The 21,977-nt window shown below is 35.3% G+C and overlaps 1 protein-coding gene across 5 annotated transcripts in view; it reads left to right on the top strand.

The window, feature by feature from the left end:
* Window positions 1-21,977, top strand: part of ZEB1 (zinc finger E-box binding homeobox 1) — a 214,307-nt gene that overhangs the window by 152,902 nt on the left and 39,428 nt on the right. For 3 of the 5 annotated variants that reach the window (XM_012789009.2, XM_012789015.2, XM_075997610.1), the window contains one exon: window positions 16,942-17,004. In XM_012789009.2, the coding sequence (XP_012644463.2) occupies window positions 16,942-17,004 (63 nt within the window). The remainder of the gene's footprint in view (window positions 1-16,941; window positions 17,005-21,977) is intronic. The other 2 variants (XM_012789010.2, XM_020284145.2) reach the window with 1 other exon arrangement.

Genomic DNA, 21,977 nt, shown 5'->3' with positions numbered 1-21,977 from the left:
TTCCAATTGATGAACATAGAATGTCTCCGTATTTATTTAGGTCTTTCTTGATTTCTTATAAGGGTTTTTATATTTTCAGAATGCCAATCATGTACATGTTTTGTTAGATTTACACCTACGTATTTTTTTTGGCATATTATGGGGGTACAGATTTCAAGGTCTCAATAAATGCCAATTTTCTCCCTTCCCCCACAAGTCTGAGTCCCCATCATGACCATCCCCCAGATGGTGCACATCTCACTCATTATGTATATATATACCCGCCCCCTACCCCCTGCCATCTGGCCAATACCCAATTACTGTAGTACCTATGTGTCCATTTAGGTGCTGCTCAGTTAATACCAGTTTGCTGGTGAGTCTATGTGATGTTTGTTTTTCCATTCTTGGGATACTTCACTTAGTAGTATGGGTTTCAGCTCTAACCAGGAAAATATAAGATGCGCTATATCACCATTGTTTCTTAGAGCTGAATAGTACTCCATGGTATACATATACCACATTTACCTAATCCATTCTTGAATTGATAGGCACTTGGGCTGTTTCCACAGCCTTGCAATTATGAATTGTGCTGCTATAAACATTCGAGTGCAGGTGTCTTTTTTGTAGAGTGTCATTGGATCTTTTGGGTAGATGCCCAGCAATGGGATTGCTGGATCAAATGGTAGAATCACTTGTATCGCTTTAAGATATCTCCATATTGCTTTCCACAGAGGTTGAACTAGTCTGCAGTCCCACCAGCAGTGTAGGAGTGTTCCTCATCTCCACATCCACGCCAGCATTTGTTGTTTGGAGACGTTTTGATAAAGGCCATTCTCACTGGGGTTAAGTGATATCTCATTGTGGTTTTGATTTGCATTTCCCTGATGATTAGAGATGTTGAGCATTTTTCACGTTTGTTGGCCATTCTTCTGTCTTCTTTAGAAAAGTTTCTGTTCAAGTCTTTTGCCCACTTTTTAATAGGGTTATTTGATTTTTTCTTGCTGATTTTCGTGAGTTCTCAGTGGATTCTAGTTATCAGCCCCTTATTGGATGCGTAGGATGAAAAAATTTTCTCCCATTTTGTAGGTTGTCTGTTTACTTTCATGACTATTTCTTTGGCTGTGCAGAAGCTTTTTAGTTTGATCATGTCCCATTTATTTATTTTTGTTGCTGCTGTGATTGCCTTTGGCGACTTCTTCATAAACTCTTTGCCCAGGCCGATGTCTAGGAGAGTGTTTCCAACTTTTTCCTCTAGAGTTCTAATAGTTTCATACCTTAGGTTTAAGTCTGTTATCCAGCATGAGTTGGTTTTTGTGAGAGGTGAAAGGTGTGTGTCCTGCTTTATCCTTCTACAGGTGGCTATCCAGTTTTCCCAGCACCATTTATTGAAAAGGGATTCTTTTCCCCAGCGTATGTTTTTGTCTGCTTTGTCAAAGATTCGATGGCTATATGAGGATGGTTTTATATCAGGATTCTCAGATCTGTTCCACTGGTCAATATTCCTATTTTTGTGCCAATACTAAATTGATTTAATTACTGCAGCTTTTTAGTATAGTTTGATGTCTGGCATGTTAATGCCTCCCATTTTGTTTCTGTTGCCTAGAATTGCTTTTGATATTCAGGGTCTTCTTTGGTTCCATACGAGACGTAAAATTATTTTTTCTATATCTGTAAAGAATGCTGATGGGATTTTAATAGGTATTGCATTGAATCTGTAGATCAGTTTGGGTAGTATAGACATTTTGATGATGTTGATTCTGGCGATCCTCGAGCATGGTATGATTTCCATCTGTTTACATCCTCTGCTAGACCTTCCTCAGTGTTTCACAGTTCTCCCTGTAGAGATCTTTTACCTCCTTGGTTAAGTATATTCCTAGGTACTTTAATTTCTTTGTTGCTATTTTGAAGGGAATTGAGTCTTTGATTTGGTTCTCCATTAGATTGTTGTTGGCGTATATGAATGCCTCTGATTTGTGTGTATTGATTTTGTATCCTGAGACTTTACTAAATTCATTTATCAGTTCCAGGAGTTTCTTGGTTGAATCTTTGGGGTTTTCTAAATATAATATCATATCATCAGCAAACAGTGAAAGTTTGATCTCTTCTGCCCCTATTTGGATACCTTTAATACCACTTTCCTGTCTGATTGCTGTAGCCAGGACTTCCAGCACTATGTTGAATAGAAGTGGAGATAGTGGGCAGCCTTGTCTGGTTCCAGTTCTAAGTGGGAATGCTTTCAGTTTTTCCCCATTCAGTATGATGTTGGCTATGGGTCTGTCATATATGGCTTGTATCATTTTTAGATATGTTCCTTCTATGCCTATTTTATTAAGTGTTCGTATCATGAAGGGGTGTTGGATTTTGTCTAAGGCTTTTTCTGCATCTATTGAAAGAATCATGTGGTCTTTGTTTTTGCTTCTGTTTATGTGGTGAATTGCATTTATAGATTTACATATGTTGAACCATCCCTGCATCCCTGGGATGAAGCCCACTTGGTCGTGATGGATTATTTTTTTGATAAGCGTCTGGATTCAGTTAACTAAGATTTTGTTGAAAATTTTTGCATCTATATTCATTAGGGATATTGGTCTGTAGTTTTCTTTTTTTGTTGTATCCTTTCCTGGTTTTGGTATCAGAGTAATATTCGCTTCATAAAAGGTGTCGGGGAGGTTTCCATTCTTCTTGATGTTGTGGAATAGTTTCTGCAAGATAGGTACTAGTTCTTCTTTGTAAGTGTGGTAAAATAAGGGTGTGAAACCATCTGGACCGAGCTTTTCTTTTTAGGGGGATTTTTAATTGCTGTTTCAGTTTCAACTCTTGAGATTGGTCTGTTCAGGGAATCTATTTCTTCCTGGTTGAGCCTAGGGAGGCTGTGTGTTTCTACAAATTTGTCCATTTCCTCCACATTTTCCAGTTTGTGTGCATAAAGATTTTGGTAGTATTCATAAATTGTATCTTGTATCTCTTTGGGATCAGTTGTGATATCTCCTTTTTTATTCCTGATGGAGTTTATTAGAGATTTCTCCTTTCTGCTTTTCGTTAGCTTAGCCAATGGCGTGTCAATTTTGTTTATTTTTTCAATGAACCAACTTTTTGTTTTATTAATCTCCTGAATAGCTTCCCTGTTTTCAGTTTCATTTAGTTCTGATTTGATCTTGTTTATTTCACTTCTTATGCTGGGTTTGAGGTTGGTCTGTTCTTCTTTTTCCAGCTCTTTGAGTCATTTCATTAAAATGTCTATTTGTGATCTTTTTGACTTTTGGTTATAGGCATTTATGGAGATAACTTTCCTCTCAGAACTGCTTTAGCTGTATCCCAGAGGATTTGATAACTTGTCTCTCCATTGTCGTTTTGTTCATAGAATTTTTTTATTTTCATCTTGATTTCTTCATTTATGAAGTAATCATTTACTAGGAGGTTGTTTAATTTCCACATTTTTGCTTATAAATGTGAGTTTCTGTTAGGGTTGATTTCTACTCTTATTCCACTGTGATCTGAGAAGATACATGTTATGATTTCTGTTTTTTTAAATTTCTTGAGATTTACTTTGTGTCCTAGTATCCTATGGTCAATCTTAGAGAATATCCCGTGAGATGATGAGAAGAACGTATATTCAGTGGATTTTGGGTAGAATGTCCTATGTCAGTCAGACCCAATTGTTCTAGAGTTTTGTTTAAGTCCATTATTTCTTTATTAATTTTCTGTTTGGAGGATCTGTCTTATGCCATCAGTGGGGTGTTGAAATCTCCAGTGATTATGGAGTTGTTATTAATCCATTTGCTTGGATCCAGTAAGGTTTGTTTTATGAAACTGGGTCCACCTAAGTTGGGTGCATATATATTTAAAATTGTTATCTCTTCTTGTGGAACTGTGCCCTTCACCATTATATAATGACCCTGTTTGTCTTTCACTACTTTTGTTGCTTTGAAAACTAAATCGTCTGACATTAGAATTGCCACACCAGCCTTCTTTTGGCTTCCACTTGCTTGGAATACTGATCTCCACCCTTTTATTTTTAGTCTATATGCATCCTTGCAGGTTAGATGTGTTTCCTGAAGACAGCATATACTTGGCCTGTATTTTCTTATCCATTCAGCCAGCCTATGTCTCTTGAGTGGAGAGTTTAAGCCATTCACATTTATTGAGAGAACTGATAGGTAAGGTAGATTATTGTTCATTCTGTTGGGTTGGATGTTGTTGCTTTCATTTCTCTCTTGAACCATTGTACTATCTGGCCTTTAATCTTTGGGTTTTGCTGGTTTTTATTGTGGTGTTCCGTGCGTAACACAGTTTTGAGTACTTCTTGTAGGGCTGGTCTTGTCTTGGTGAATTCTCTGAGACTTTGCTTGTCTGAGAATGTCTTTATTTTTCCTTAATATATGGAGCTTAGTTTTGCAGGGAATAAGATTCTAGGCTGGGCATTGTTTTGTTTCAGAAGAGTGAGAATGAGGCCACAGTCTCTCCTTGCTTGTAAAGTCTCAGTGGACAAGTCTAGTGTTATTCAAATTGGCTTTCCCTTGTATGTTACTTGCTTCTTCCATGTTACACCTCTTAGAAGGGCCTCTTTAGTTGATATTTTGGTCAGTCTGATGACTGCATGTCGTGACATCTTCCTGTTTGCATTGAATCTCCCAGGGGTCCTCTGAGCTTCTTGAACTTGTATATCGAGATTTTTAGCAAGGCCTGGGAAATTTTCCTCTATTATATCTTCAAATAGCTTGTCCAACCATTGAGCATTGTCTTCTTCCCCTTCTGGTTACCCTGTGACCCTCACATTAGGTTTCTTCACATAATCCCAAATCTCTTGTAGGCTTTGCTCTTTTCTCTTGTTTCTCTGCTCTATCTCTGTGACTGTTTTATTTACTTGGAGAGTGTTATCTTCAGTCTCTGAGATTGTTTCTTCTGTTTGATCTACCCTGTTCTTGAGACTTTCCACTGTATTTTGTAGTTCCTTGAATTGATTCTTCATTTCCAAGAGTTTGGTTAAACTTTTCTTCATTGTGTCTATTTCTTTAGTGAACTTTTGTTCTAGGTCCTGGAGGCTTTTTGTGGTTTCTTTGTGTTGGTTATTGAGTTGTTCTTGCAGGTCGGCGAGTGTTCTTATGATCCACATATGAAATTCCTTTTCTGTCATTTTGGTTGGTGTCCATTTCTAGGGGGCTGGTGCTCCTCTTTGAGGGTGTGTTTTCCGTTTGGTTCTTCATATTTCTGGAGTTCCTTCACTGATATCTTCCCATGTCGATCAGTTGTTGTTTCTTTCCTTTAGGTTTTTGTTTGGGTATTCACACGCCTTGTTTAGTGTCTGAGCCGGTAGGTGGTGTCTGTAGGTGAGATTCAACCACTCCCTTTATAACGAATGAGTTAGTAGGTGCTGTGAAAAGGCTGTGCAGGATGCCCTCCCTGTCAGTAGGTGGCACTTGCTTGGAGGAACAGGCTATGCTGTTGTTTTTGTGTCCTGTTATCAACTCTTGTTCCTTAGGGAGGTACTCTAGTGCCTTAAGTGGTCAGTGGTGCCCTGGGACTTCCTGGTGTGTCCTTTTCTCCCCCTCAGTGAGGGCTGGTCTAGGAATGAGTCTGGGCAGAGCTGGGTTCGGTAAGCCTGCCCTCAGGCACCACCAATGTCGTTAGCAGGGGTCAAAGTTCTGTTCTCTACTTCCAGGAAAAGCTGTCAGGGAGGGGCTGGAATGGCCCTGCTCAGCCAGAAAGTCTGCGTGTGGGGGTGGGGCTGTCTGAGACTCGCAGTCTGGAGCGGGCCTCGCTTCTTTCCACCCTCCCCAACTCCGCAGCTACTCCTGGGCCTCTGCCAGCAGGCCGGACCACACGCCACCAGGCCTCCCCGGACTGTGATGCCAACAGGGAGGTTCCCTGCGCAGGAACGCCATCTGGGCTGGGCTTACGGCCTCCTTTTGGAAGGAAGGTTGCCCTCTAGGACGCTGATCTGCCCCTGAAGGCACACACACCTCAGTAGGCTGTTCACGTATATCCCTTCTGTGCCCAGGGCAATGCGAGACTTCGGTGCACGGGATCTGATCTGCAGGTCTGACCTGTGGGCCCCAGAGTTCCAACTATATCCCCACCAGGGAGAGGAGTGCCAGTCCCAATTCACCCACAGGTAGCCCAAGCTGGGTCTATGTCTCTCAGCCTCAGGGTCTGCCCCGTTCTCCTGGGATCACCATGCCAGCAGCACCTGGAAAGGCTGGTGGGTAGGGAGCTCACAGTCTGAGTTCCCCTGAGTCAGCTATGGGGTCCCAAAAGGGAAGGTCCCGTTCCCTGGAGGTGCCTCTGGCTGGTGGCTGTATTGTCTCTCTGGGCAGCCACGGGTAGGGTCGGCAGAGGGGAGAAGGAGGCAGTATGGCCCCGCCGTGCGGCTCGGGTCTGTGCACAGGGAGATGCCCGAGGGAGTTGGGAGTCTGGTGCCGCGTCCGCTACAGGCTCACCGCTAGCTGGCGGTGGCCGTCTCTGGGCTGGTGTCCACAGGTCTCTCCCCCGGATGGGGAGCCCACCAGCAGTCCCGGATGCAGGGGAGGGGGAAGGTGACTAATCCACCTACCCTTCCCACTGGTCTCCAGGCTGCTCCGGCGGTCCCAGCTTCCAGTTCTCCTCCGCAGCCTCCTCCCGTGGAGTCTTCCGGGGTCTCAGGTACTCCTCCTTCTGGCCCTCGTCCTCTGTATGCTCGTCTTCTTCCTTTTTCTTCTAATTTCTGCTAGAATCTGTCTTTTCTGCAGAGACACTCTGTCTGGCGGTGTTTCTAGTCCGCCATCTTGATCCCAGCCCGTATTTTTTTTTAACAGAAGAACTATTCTGAATGACTTGAGGATTTTTCCTTTTAATTTAGTTTCCAGTTGTTCATTGCTGGTATATAGAAGCATGATTGCTTGATTTCCATGTGTTGTCTTGATATCCTGTGGATTTGATAAATTATCTTATTAGTTCTAGGAGTTTTATCATAGACCCATTGGAATTTTGTACGTACACAATTCTGTCCTCTGAAAGTAGGAGCATTTATTTCTCCTTCATTAATGTTTACAGCTTTTATTTTTTAGTGACTTATTGCAACATAATCAAGAATGATGATAGTGGACATTCTTGCCTTTTTCTCAATCTTAGGGGGAAAACATTTAGTTTTTCACCTTTAAGTATAATGTTAACTACAGGTTTGTTGTAGATGCTCTTTATTAAATTGAATAAGTTCCCTTCTATTCCTAGTTTGCTAGAGGTTTTCATCATGGCTTGGAGTTGAATTTTTCAAATGTTTTTTCTTCATCAATTGAAATGATATATAATGTTATTAAATGATCATATGATCTGTTAATATGGTAAAGTGAAGTAATGAATTGTAAAATATTGAACCTGCCTTGATTCTCTGGAAAGACTTACTTGATCATATTTTTTTTTTTTTTTTTTTTTTTTTTTTGAGACAGAGTCTCGCTTTGTTGCCCAGGCTAGAGTGAGTGCCGTGGCGTCAGCCTAGCTCACAGCAACCTCAAACTCCTGGGCTCGAGTGATCCTACTGCCTCAGCCTCCCGGGTAGCTGGGACTACAGGCATGCGCCACCATGCCCGGCTAATTTTTTATATATATATCAGTTGGCCAATTAATTTCTTTCTATTTATAGTAGAGACGGGGTCTCGCTCTTGCTCAGGCTGGTTTCGAACTCCTGACCTTGAGCAATCCACCCGCCTCGGCCTCCCAAGAGCTAGGATTACAGGCGTGAGCCACAGCGCCCGGCCTACTTGATCATATTTGTATATTGCTAATATTTTGTTGGAGAATTTTGTGTAAATGCTTACAAAGAATATTGGTCTGTAGTTTTGATTTTGATTTTTATTTCTTCTTTTTTTTTTTTTTTTTTTTTTTTGGTACTGCTATATGTTTTGCGTATCAGAGTTATCCTGGCCTCATAAATTGAATTGGAAAGTGTTTCTTCCTTGTTTATTTTTCTTGAAAAGATTCTTTAAATTTGGTGTTATTTCCTCCTTTAAATGTTTGGTAATATTTGCAAATGATACTATCTGGGCCTGAAGTTTTGTTTTTGGGGGAAAGTTTTTAACTAAAATTTAATTTTTAATAGTTATAGGAATATTCAGGTTATTCTTTTCAGCTTAGTTGAGTTTTAGTAGTTTCTGGTTTTCAAGGAATTGGTTTATTTCAAAGTTTTCAAATTTATGTCCATAGAATTATTCAGAGTATTCCCTTATTACTCATTTAATATATGCTGGTTATGTAGTAATAGTCCCTTTTTTATTCTTGGTATTAGTAATTTGTGGCTTCCTTCTTTTTTGCTTATCAGTCTTACTAGTGGCTTGTTCATTGCATTGATCTTTTCAAAGAACCAGCCTTTTGTTTTCTTTATTTTTTGTTTTTAATTTTATTTATTTCTGATCTTTATTACTTCCTTCTGCTAGCTCTGAGTTTATTTTGCTCCTCTTTTCCTATTTTTTAGCACAGCTTAGAATTTTGATTTGAGACCTTCTTTTATAACATAAGCATTTAATGCTGTATGTTTCCCTCTAAGTACTACTTTAGAGATATTTCACAAATTTTGATATGTTTTGTCATTTTTTTCCTCTTTCATCCATGGATTCTTTGAAAGTGTAATTAATTTCCACCTGTTTGGAGATTTTCTTAACTTTCTATTGACATCTAGTCATTATGGTCAGAGAAAATACTTTGTATGATTTCAGTTCTTTAAAATTTGTCAAGTTTTGTTTTATGATCCTGGATATGGTATGTCTTCATGAATGTGAAAGGAGTGTGAATTCTACTGTTGTTGGGTAGAGTGTTCTATGAATGTCAGTTGGATCTAGTTGTTAGTGTTGCCTAGTTCTTCTGTATCCTTGCTGATTTGTCTACTTTTTCTGTCAGTTAATGCAAGAAGAATATTGAAATCTACAGTTATATTGTGGATTTGTCTCTCCTTTCTGTCCTGTCCATTTTTGCTTCACCTGTTTTAAACCTTTGTTGTTAGATGCATGCACATTTTAAATTATGCTTTCTTGGTGAATTGACCCCTCTAATCATTATACGATGTTTCTGTTTATCTCTGATAATTTTCTTAGGTCTCAAGTCTACTTTGATATTAATGTTATTACTCTAGCTTTCTTTTGGTTGGTATTTTCATGGTATAATATAATTTTCCATCCTTTTATTTTTAAACTATGTCATATTTAATTTTTATAGATACCATATAGATAGAGCTTGCTTTTATTTTTTTATTTATTCTGACAAACCCTATCTCTGAATTGGCTTGTTTAGACCATTTATACTTAATGTAATTTTTGATGTTTGGATTTAGGTTTACTATTTTATTATTTGTTTTTGGTTTGTTTCTTCTGTTTTTTCATTATTCTGTTCCTCCTTTCCTGCCTTCTTTGGATCATTTGACTATTTTTTTAGGATTTCATTTTAATTTATTTCGTTTTTGACTATATGCCTTTGTATAGGTAGTTTTTAGTTGTCATTCTTTGGATTAGAATGTACTCTTAACTTTTCAGTCTACTTAGAATCAATATTTTATCATTCCAAGTAGCATGTATAAATCTTACCTTCATATAGATCCCATAATCCTGCTTCCTTTATTTTGTAGTTTTCATATGTACTACATGATTTCTTTTGTTCTTCTTTCATTCCTGACATTTTAAGTGTTCTTCTGATATCATTTCACCTTATTTATGATAATCTTCTTTTAGCAATTCTTTTATCATAGAACAGGTCTGCTGGAAATAAATTCTATTAGTTTTCCTTCATCTGAGAATGTCTTTATTTTACCTTCATTCCTGTCGAATATTTTCGCTGGATGTAGAATTTTGAACTGCCAGGTTTTTCATTTTAGCACTTCAAACATGTTCTATTTTCTTAAAGAATCCATGATTTCTGATGATAAATCTGCAGTCTTTTAAATCATTGTTCCCTCATATATCATTTTCTCTGACTCTTTTTAAGATATTTTTTAAACTTCAGTTTTCAGTTTGATTGATAGATTTGAGTCTAGATTTTTGAGGATTTATCTGTTTGAGATTAAGTGAACTTCCTGAATCTATTGGTTTATGTCTTTTTCTAAATTTTGGGAGTTTTTAGACATTATTTCTTTAAACATTTTTTTCTTTATCATATTCTTTTTTCTGGGACACCAATGACATGAAAATTAAATATTTTATTATTGTCTCACACATTCCTGTGACTGTTTTTTTTTAAATCTTTTACTCTCTTTTATTCAAATTGAATAATTTCTACTTATTTACTGTGCAGTTCACTGATCTATATGCTCTTTCATCTCTGTTTTGCTATTAAGTCCATCTAGTGATTCTTAAATTTTTTGTTACTGTATTTTTAGTTCTAAAATTTCCTTTCAGTTTTTATTTATATATCTTCTATTTTCTGTGAATTTGCTGAGACATTCTATCTGCCATTCTTTTCAACAGGGTTTACCCTTGCTTCTTGAAGAACTTTTATAATAGCTGCCTTAAAGTCTTTGTCTGATAATTCCAAGATCTTTATGTCCTCAATGTTGCCATCTTTTGATCATCTTTTGCTATGTAAGTCTTTGTGCAGTTGTTCATACACTGAGTAACTTAGAATTGTATTCTGGACATTTTGACATTTATGTTATGCGACTCTTGGTCTTATTTAAATCCTATAAAGAATTTTGGTATTTTTGGTTTAGTAGACAACTTATCCAGTTATATTCATGCTATAAGCTACAACCAACTTTCTGTATGTTGTGGTTCCATAATCAGTTCGGTTTACAGAGCCTTTGAAATGCTAACCAGATCTGTCCTTTGTGTATAACCCAGTGGCTAATCTGGGACCTAGGCAGTTATCTATCCCATACTTAGGTTCCCAGAGTCTGTGATCACATTCATACATGAGAAGTTTGGGCATAAACCCAGGAATTCATAAACAACTTTATGGGGTCACTGTGTTGAGTTTGTCCCTTTCATGACCTCCCCAGTACTTTCAGTTTCCTGGGACTCTGCTCTTCAATCCTCTAGGCAAAATTAGGGGACTTTATTTACTCTACTTTGCCACACACTTCCTGTAACTATGCCTATAGGAAGAAGAGCTACAAAAAGACAAGGAGAGAAAGAACTCAGGGAAGTTTGTACCACACCCTTGGGGCCACAGCTCCTCCTGCTGGAGAGGAGGAGTGCCCTCCCTCAGAGTTTTAGGTACATTCGGGTCTCCCAGCTGTCATCCTTGCTTCTACCACTAATTGGAATGACCTAGAGCCTGGGGACAAAAGAATAAAAGGAAAAAAATGGATATTTCTCCCTTCTTTAAGACCTTTCCTGCTCTTTGAGCCTAAACTAGAGGGCTTCTCCTAGAGCTTTCTCTGCCTTGCCCCAGTGCCCACTTCCAGGTTTTAGGCTGCCTTGGATCCAGGCTAGGGAATACTGGACTATCACCCTTTGTACTTTGAATTCTTGCTGTGTCGTCTTCTCCAGTATGCCTGCTAATACTTACCTTTCAGAGTCTTCAAATAGCTGTTCCATGCATTCTGCCCAGATTTTATTAGCTGCACTCAGTAGCAGACACAGGATGGTTTGGACTTTCTCCATCTTAACTGAATCTGACCTCACATATATTTTTTTTATCTTTGTCTAAGTTAACAGGTATTCATGGAGATTGGGAATTATATTTATTATAACTTCTCTGTACAGTTACACAAATATTTCCATATATATTATCAACTAGAGAATACAAGAGGGGGAAATGAAGCTATCTAGAAAAGCACACAGTGAAACATTTCATCCGTAATTAAAGATTGAACACTTTTAAGATTGAATTCAGTATGAGTAGTTATCCTTTAGCAGGGACTTTAGGGTGAGACGGCAAGAGCAGGCCTAGCGAAAACTTCAGGATGAGACATATATGAACTGATCTTTAAAAATCAGATTAGTAGAAGTTACTCAGTTGGAATGGGTAACAGTTTTCTAGGCAGTGGGTACAATTTGAGAAAAGGTATACAAAAGGCCCACAACTTATGACATAGGTTCAAATTACAACTTTAAAATGGTGCAAAAAAACAATATCATTCCATAGAAACTGTACTTCAAGGATGCATAAAACCATTTGTTTCTTACTTTCATTTGTAAGAAATGATGCAAACAAATGGTTTGCTGAAACCATTTGTTTCAGCATTCAATAAATTGTATGAGATATTCAACACTTTATTATAAAATAGGCTTTGTATTAGATGATTTTAACTGTAGACTAATATAAGTGTTCTGAGCACATTTTAGGTAGGCTAGGCTAAGCTATTGGGCTCTGTAGATTAGGCGTATTAAATGCATTCAACTTATGATATTTTTTATTTACAGAAGGTTTGTCAAGACATAACCATTGTAAGTTAAGGAGCATCTGTACGAGTATAAGTATGCATGGCATATGTGAATATGTGTCAAAGAGAAGGAGAAAAACATCAGGAAAGGAAAATCTGATTCAGTTAGAAACTTACTATGCTATATTAGAGGTTGCTAGAAAATATTCCAGTGAACACATTTGTAATTATTAGAAACACAAAATTTCAAAAATGCATGCTTTAGAATTTAGCATATTTGCTACATAATCAATCCTCTACTTTGAGCTATGCTATCCAACAATTGATAATAAGTCTTCTGGATTTCTAAATAAAGTGAATTGCATTTGCCATCCTTGTTTTTAGTTACTAGGAATTTTATCTTATGGCTAAAATTAAAAAGCCATAAGCTCTTTTGATCTAAATTTGCAATATTTACCTTTGACTTATCTTTAATTAAACTTTATTTTGAGATAATTATAGATTATGAATAATTCACAAATAATACAGAGAGATCCTGTGTGCCCTTTGCCCAGGTTTCCCCAATCATAATACCTTGCAAAACTATAATAGAATATCACAACTTAAGTATTGACATTGATATAGTCAAAATACAGAGCAATTCTAGCACTACAAGGCCCCCTACTTTACTTTTATACACCCACCTCTCTCCCTTCTCTCTGTTCCATTTCTAACCCCTGGCTACCACTAATCTCCATTTTTATAATTTTGTTATTGAAGAATGTTACATAAATGAAATCATACAGTATGTAACTCTTTAGATTGGCTTTTTAGCTCTCCATAATTTCTTAGAGATTCATCTGAGTTGTTGCATGTATCAATAGTTTTGTCCTTCTTATTGCTGAGTAGTATTTCATGACTTATTTTTCAAGCTATCTTTTCCCATTGTTTGAAAAAACAAAGTCTTATTACTCAGGCATTTTCTCATTTACATATTTGCTTTGGAATTTACACTAACAGCAGAAACCTTAGGAGTATTCTAGTGCTCCTTTTAAAATTGAATTTAGGTTAACCATTCATAATGTGGTGACATTATTAAGTCTTATAGGAAAAAAATAGTATGTACAAGTGTATTTTACTCTTTACTTCCCTTACATTTCCTGAACTAGAAGAACACATGAGGGAGACTGCTGCTTGAAAATGTTGAGCACAGCCCCTTTGAGAACACCCTCATGCTGGTCTGTGGATGAGCAGCAAGGAGCCTGTTCCTGGGCAGCACTTTCTGTAGCGAAAGAAGTGTGTTCCTGTTACAGGCCAGCATTAGGATATTTTCTGTTTTAATTAGACAACATGGTTTTAGTTGTTCAACCAAAAGTCACCCCCAATAATGAAGGAAAGAATGGAGACTTCTAGTTTTTAAATTGTGGGAAATAAATCTGGGAGCAGATTCTGAAGTATGTTAAATGCTTATCTAAAGAGCCTAGATTTTATCCCAAGCAAAGGTGAAGGAATGAAGAAATGAATAAATCATTTAATTACATTGCAGTTTTTAATTAGCTATAATAGTAATTATAAGTAGAAAAGTTATTAATGTTCAAAAATGTCATTTTAACCTTTAATATCAATGTCATACTCCATCTTTAATTTAACTCTGTTTTGATTTTCATTTGAGGAGAATAAAGGGCATAGATACACAATAATCAGTAATTATATTAGCATCATATAATTACCCAATTGTCTTACTATTTATTTTAGTTTAGGAGGTGCATTGGAGAAGAAAGAAAGGGCAGTGTTAGAGGTTTATAGGCATTTAGCAAACACTGGTGTTTATCCTACAAGCATTGTAAACACTTTGCTAGGAATTTTTAAATTGTCATTGTGCTGATAGTATAAAATGAGATTTTAGCAGAAGTTAATCTCATCATTATCTACTTTAGACAGTATTTTTATGTTGATCTAAAGATGTCTATGCATATTTTAATTTTTTAAATATAGTGATCATCTTTAAGTACTAGTATAAAAATTAATAAGTAAAGAAAACCTGCTGAATCAATCCACCCTATAATCCAAGGCACTTAAAAGAAATACATACTTTAATAGTGATGTACATATTTTACTTGATGAGTGCTCTATTTTTCAATTTAACAATCAAACCTAAGGGAAATCTAAATTGAGACTTTTGAATGACATATTCAGTGGGATTTGATTTGGATGCAGATAGCTACACTATGTTTTAGTATGACTAAGGATTCTGACCATAATTATGACATATGCTCTGCTACTAGTTAGAAAAATCAGTTTTAAACTCCTTTATGCCTTTCATATATACACATGTTCTTAATAGACTTTATAATAAATAAAATGTACCTGAATATATAAAACATGCTTTTTGCTTGCCAAGAAGTATGCATTTATTTATAATACAAAATACTTACTATATAGAGTACTATAAACATAGAGGTAGCAAAGAAGAATAACAAAACATCTAAAAAAGTTTTCAGTACACTATATTGTTTATTACTACTTATCAGTGGTTAGAATAATGAAGAGTGAAAGAAAAAGTGTAGTACCTTAGGTGTTTACTTTGGGCACAAAGACATTTGTTACAGCTTTACCATATGGACACATTACCATATTTATAAAGGTAAAAAAATCCAAATTCAATATAACCTGTACTAAAAGTTTCCTTTTCAGATTTCTAGAAGTTAAACTGTTTGCGACACACAGAACTTTTTTTTAAGGATAGAAAGAAATAAGAAGTTTCTTTTACTTTTCCCAAGAGAAAAAAGGGAAAAGGGTACAGCACACAAGTGAAAGAAAGGAGGAGTCCTGACTCTGAGGCCAAGTGGCTTGCACCCTTTATTGGAGATTATAAAGGGGTAAAGGGAAAATTATTGCTGTAGACTGATTAGTAGGAGACAGCTGTAAGTTATTAGGGTGTTCATTTTTCCCTTTTTTCTTCTCCTGGAGACGATCTTATCAGTTTCTCTGAAATAAGTTCTGGCCAGGCTGGTCTAGCGAATATAGAAGAGGAGAGTTTACACTTTCTTTCTCTCTGCTGAGCTCTTTTCAAAGGTTGTGAAAACAATCTGAGTGGGTGGTTAATTTTCAAAGACAGTGAGTTAAGACCCATGTGATTAATGTTAATGACAGTGAATTAAGGTCCCTGCGGTTAATCTTAGAGATAGCAAGTTAGATAGTTTATTTTTCTCTGTTAGAGTTGATTAGCAAGGCCATCCTTCCAGTAAGTAAAGAATCCCATTTCTTCTCTTTTCTTCACTATATAGTCATGTTTCACATTTGCAGAAAAACTCCTTTCCCTCATGATAACCAAATGACTGCCGCACTTCAAGGCTTCACATCACATACACCATTATCCAAAAGAAAAGAAGGAGCTATTCTTACAGAGTATTAAATAAGATCTCTGAAATTCACCCTGATTATTATGTGGAAGTCATATGTCTACCTCAGAAACAGCTACTGCAGCTAGAGGGTGAGACCTTCTGAATCTAAGCTAACAGACCCATCCCTGTGGGTTATGGTGGGATCAGTTTCTTCTGAAATGGGTTAGCTGGTGGAGGAGAGATGGCTACCAGAAAAAAATCAGAAATTTAGGACCTCCAGAACAATGTTGAATAGGAGTGGGGAAAGCGGACATTCTCCGTCTTTGCGATCTAAGGGGGAAAGGCATTCCCCATTACACGTAATAGGAGCTGTATTTTTTTATAGATACCCTTTATCAGACTGAAGAATTTCTATTATTATACCAGTTCATTTAAAGTTTTTATAATGAACTGTCATTCTCTCCATTTAATGAGATTATTGCTTTTTCTATTTTTAGTCCCTTAATATGTTTAATTATATTAATTGTTTTTCACATGGTGAACTTACTCTGTATTTCCTGATAAACCTCACTTGGCCATGATGTGTTATAGCTTTATACACTGCTGGATTTGATTTCCTGACATGTTTGGAATCTTTTGTGTCTCTGTTTATGAGGGATACTGGTCTACAGTTTTCTTTTGTTATAATATGATTTTATCATTTTTTTAAAAACTTACTTTTAAACTTTACGTCTCTCCTCTAATTTTAGACTTCTGTTTAAACTTTGACAGGGCAACACATCTTTGCCAAAATCACAAATTCCTTTCATTGGCAATGTGCCTATTATATACCACAAAATTGCCTGAAAGTTAGAGATAACCCATAAATTTCCTAACTTTCAATTTTTATCATTCAATTTAATACTAAAGATATGAGTCTCTGTCATTAGGAAATTCAAGCTCATGTTTTAGAAATACTATTTAAAGAAAACACTAGAAATAACGCCTTCTAACTTTGGGTAGGCTTTTAAAATTAATATTATTATTATTATCTAGACATATCTCAGAGTGTTGAGATCATCAAATGCACTGATTTATAGTGTAGTATGTTGTTCAGCATCCATCACCTCCTTCCCTGTTACTAAATTCCTTATTTTTTCCTGGAACTATTTTTTTATTTTATTAATTTTTATGGATATATAATAATTGTACATATTTTAGGAGTACATGTGATATTTTGATACATGACTACAAAAATTTGATCATTTTATTTAATGACCAAATTGGGGTAATTGGGATATGCATCACCTCAAACATTTATCTTTTTTTGGTGTTAGGAACATTACAGAACTATTTTAATCCCATGTTCTTTGATTTCAGCAGGAAAAGAAGGGCAAGAAATCCTGGGGCCTGAAGCTCAGGCAGATGAAGCAGGATGTACAGGTACCCTCTTGCCATTTTCCTTTGTACTATAGTCTTTGAAGGAGATCTTGGGTGTCACTGGTTTTTGCATTTGTGAGTCCTGAGTTTAGTCTATTTTCTCCTCTTTTATCGTGCCCTCCTTAAATGTTTAATTACTTAGGCATATGGGGCACTACATAAAAAGTTAAAAGTAAATATTCTTTAAATATCATGTAAATTTACAGATTTATATAATATAGCATATTTTCCATCCTGTAAGAATGACAAGTATAATCTACAGATAATCCAAAAAATAATTGTTTGGATGACAATTTTAACTCTGGTCAAATTTTTGACCAAAGTTATAGAAATGCACATATAACTATTTTGAGTTTCATTACTAGTTACCAGGATCTGCTTTGAATTGCCCACAAGACAGAAAGCAGAAGAAAAAAGGATAAGCAGATATCATGGGTTATCTGTAAACCAGATGAGAATCATGAATATTGATATTTGAGTGAACATGTCACAGCAAACAAGAGAATCAATTTTTTCTTGTAATTTCTGTGATTGAAAAAGGCCAAAATGAACTTGAATTGTAGTAAACAAGGAAATTTGCTTCTAGGTGACTAAAAGTACATACTCCCTGAGACTTAAGGCTATTCCTCTGTAATGGATTCAGATCAGATTTAAGAAGCAAAAGAGTAAGTGGAAAATTTAAATCAGATCTTATGTATAATAATACCAGCCACTTTTTATTGTGTCCCCTAAGTCAGCTAGAACTATTAGAGTGTAAACTTCAAAAATGAATTCCAAATTATTAAAACATTTCCTCAAAATACTGTACTTAAAAGTAGTATAACTGTATTTTGTATATTCAACCATAAATTAAGTGCTTCTAGCATAGTTTTAATTATATTTTTCTTTTTCCTTCTCTTCTGTAGCTTAACATTTATAGATTTTAACTTTTCAGTACATTTATTCCATAAAGCATTGTAAATTTCATTATGTGAGATGAATGTGATTCATGGTTAATAAATGTCAAGAATAGGTTTTCATCTGTAATATAAACATTAGTACTCTCATACTTGTCAGCCAGTTCCATAAAACAGAGCAAATCTTTATACTATTACTAAAGGTAAATTCCAAAGTAATTAAATAATAATGGACTATGTGATAATTTGTGGTACCCGTAGCCTAAGATTTTATATTCTGCCCCTAACTTGGTTCTGTGTAACTTACATGAATAATATATTCATATATGCTTGGCATCAATATTTGTGCTTGCTAAACTATAGACTAGATGGAATATTTAAACTGGACATTTGTTATTACTAAATCAATAGTGTTAATGAACACAAAAGAATGCTGTTTATTACTCTTTTAACTAATGTTAAACTTTGGTGATTTATAAATATATTATCAGAGTTACAGAAAACTATCCTTCTAGGCAAAACACTAATAAAATTCATAGTTTCAACTTTAGAGTATTTTGTCTGACAGTTTGCTCTTCATTATAAAAATAAATTAATTCTTTCATGTTGAAGTACTAAGTAGTATATAAGTTTCCTCCAAAAAAATCACATCTAGAAGGCAGAGTAACCTTGAATTAACCAAAGTTGTTGCTGAATTGTAAGGTCTCCCCTACCCTCAAGAAGATGACCCCTGCTGCATTATTTCCCTGAGACACAGAGAGGAGTAAGCAAACATGTAACAAAGCTCCAATAACTGTAGCTTTAAGAAAAGAAAGATGGAAATTGATCTTTTGAGACTTTTGAGCAGTTAAACTTTAAAATTATGTTTTACCTTTGCTTTTGTTAACTTACTTGACTTCTAGGGAATAACGTGCTGACAAAGTAAGCGATAGCATTATACAAAGGTCAACATCATTAGTTCAGAACTGTGTCAGATCTTTTCTATAGCTGACTTCCTTTTGCAATTCATGAAGTTCAGAGAACTGTAGTCTGAGCTAAGTATTCAGAGAGTGAACTGTTCACCCAAAACATCCTTTGTTCATTCTGAGCATCCTTTTTTTCTTGTTTATGTTGTCAGTAGTTTTATAAAGTTTCAAAAAGGAGGATAAAGATAGAAAGAAGCTTGAGGGTACTTTATTCTCAGTAGAAAATACAGAGATGGATAAATAGCTAAATAAAAAGATATTTAGTCTTTATATTAAATGTTTGCTCTCTCTAATTTGTGTTTATAGCCCTATAATTCTATCCTTTGACAATCAGTTCTGAGTTTTGTCATATCTAACAGAAAATTAAATTATTATTATATGTTTCTATGTATTTGTTCATCTTCCTAATATTTATATACATAAGTTTATCATCTTAAGACTAGGAAATTGCTTTACAGTTGGGCTTCCCACACTGTGCATTTCCCAACATTTTAAATTTTATGGGTAAAACTGCAGGATTTATGGTCTCAGCTTGAAGTTGGGCTTGGTAAATACAGGTTCATGAAGACAGTGTAGTTTAATGGAAAGAGCCTAGAATTTGATACCAGACACCTAATGCCAAATTGTATGTTCTAATAGTAGTACTTTTCTCCTATGTGATCTTGGAAAAGCAGTCTACCTTTTCTGACCCTCACTTTGTTATTGAGAAAAATTTTAATTGTGAAATCATAATGTTCACCTTGCAACCCTGCTATAAGGAAAATAGCTAATAATTACTACTTGTACTTCTATGTGCCAGGAAGTACACACTACTATATTAATTTAACCCTCACCCAACCCTTAGAGGTGCTATAATAATCATCTAAATTTTATAGTATATAAACTGATTATATGCTGCCTCATAAATTTCAAATAAAGTAGCTTCATGTTACTTATTTCTAAAAGAAAAAGTATTTAGCATAAATTGTGTTTCTGTTTTTTGCTTAGCATTACAATAACTTTATTCTCAAAAATATGAAATATAATTTTTGTTATAACCGAGTTACTCAATTCTTAAACATCTTCAGAATTATATACCAAGAATTATGGCTATCTATCGATAAAAATATTTCAATGTCCTATCAGCTTACAATTTGATTAACTACTTCTTCAATTTTGTTTAAAACAAAAATTCAAAGTCATCTAATTTGCAAAAGAATTTATTTCCCAGTCTTTAGAATCATTCATTCCCTCATTTTCTGGGACATATACCAGAAAGACTTTACCAGTGCTTACCAAAGAACTAATGATACCTGTTTTTGTTTTTCTTAATGTTTTTCTCACTTACATTCACCTTGTTTAATATATTCAGAAGTGGTTGAGGATATTGAAATATGGTTAATTTCAGTATCATTTGCAAATACATTTTTTTTAAATCCTTTTACTACAGGTGCTATTTACTTCATCCAATTTCTGTAAAATTTCTACCTAATAGTCTAACTAGCAAAGCCAGTTATCACTATCATACCAATCAGCCAAATCAGACTGAATTTCTGTCAGGAAAAAGTATCTTCATTTTTCCAATTCAAATAAATGTGTCAATACACATTTTGAGAAATTTTATAAATGTCCTCAAAAAGAAAATGTATGAGGAATATACAAATTATAAATAAGGAAGAATATATAAGGTAAAAATAAATACATCATAAAAATAGCCAATAATGAAGTCAAGAGTAAGGTGATAATATATGATCTAATTTTTGTATTATAGAAATCTATCTCCAAATAAATACACTTAGAAAAAATCAGTGTTATATGTAAGTTTATAACTTATTAAGGTAGCAAAATTTATGTATAAAAAATAGACTGCATAATTCTGAGAAGTATTTAAAAATCATTCCAGAATATATATAATTTTTGTTACTAGCATATAGAAAATATAAACATTTTATAAGATGGAGATTGCTTAATTGAAATAAATGTTTTAACTATCTTGTCAAATTTGACTAAATGGAATCTATAAGAAAGCACATAAAATATAAATTTCATTTATGAATTTTATCTAGTTTAACTTGAAAAATTGAAATTACATTGAAAAGACTCAAAGTCACTGACTTGTATTGCTTTAGCTGTTCAGAAATGCTTATTGTTCCAGCTAATGACAGATCCTAGCATGATGTTTGAGAATATTCTTTGCTTTGCTCTCATCAGTCTCTTGAAGAGCAACAGATTTTTTAATAATAGGGGGTTGAACAGGTGAGGTCATTATATGAAAATTACCTTCTTTTTCTCTGGCCATATAATATAGTTGATTTCACCTTCCCACCATTTCAGTTGCCATGCTTTAAGACTAATAAAAATTCATATAAACAGGAAAGACTAGAAAACCTATAGTGATTTTATGTTGCCTTGCTAATCAGTAAAGAGGGTTTTACCCAATCAGTATTTTGAACTTTTCTCCATTTGTACCCCGGAAGTTTTTACACTCCAAGGCAATACACCATATTAATTTAATGGATGGATGGAGGAATAGGCCTTTTTCTCTTTTTTCTTTTGAGAAAGTAAGAGCAAGGGATACTGTGAAAAAGGGAGAGCAGGGAGAAAGGAGAACCTTCAGGATGCTAAGAAGGAGTATACATGGAAGCTGAGGATCTGGGAATTGATTGTTGGGACTTAAAACCAACAGTATAATCTCACCTCTTAATTACCTCTGGATCCAATAACCCAAGTTTGGTGGCCATGAACTAAATACAATTATCAACATACAGCAGTTGCTAAATAATTGACAGCTATTGGCTGTAAGGAGGAAAACAAATTATGGATCAGTGTTGTTATTATTATGTCATTGGTTCTCAGATTTTAAACAGCAGCCACCCTTATGAGTTCAGTTACTACTACTGTGCAGGAGATTTAGCAAGGTTATCTTAATAACCATTGAACAAAAAGATGCCCATACATCACCATTTTAATTTAGCCCAATTTCAGTGTACTGGGACGTGCTGCTCTACAAATTTAGAACTGACAGTTCAGTCTGAAGTCTATAAAGAAGTCAGTCATGAGACACTTGGGAGCCATATGGACCCATTACAGCTGCCACCAGCATGGTCTGGAGCCAGCGCGGGAAATGGGGAGAACC

Source organism: Microcebus murinus, chromosome 25 (assembly GCF_040939455.1).
Source record: "Microcebus murinus isolate Inina chromosome 25, M.murinus_Inina_mat1.0, whole genome shotgun sequence".
Taxonomy (NCBI): domain Eukaryota; kingdom Metazoa; phylum Chordata; class Mammalia; order Primates; family Cheirogaleidae; genus Microcebus; species Microcebus murinus.
The sequence above is the reverse complement of the archived record's forward strand: the minus strand, read 5'-3'. Positions and strand labels throughout refer to the sequence as shown.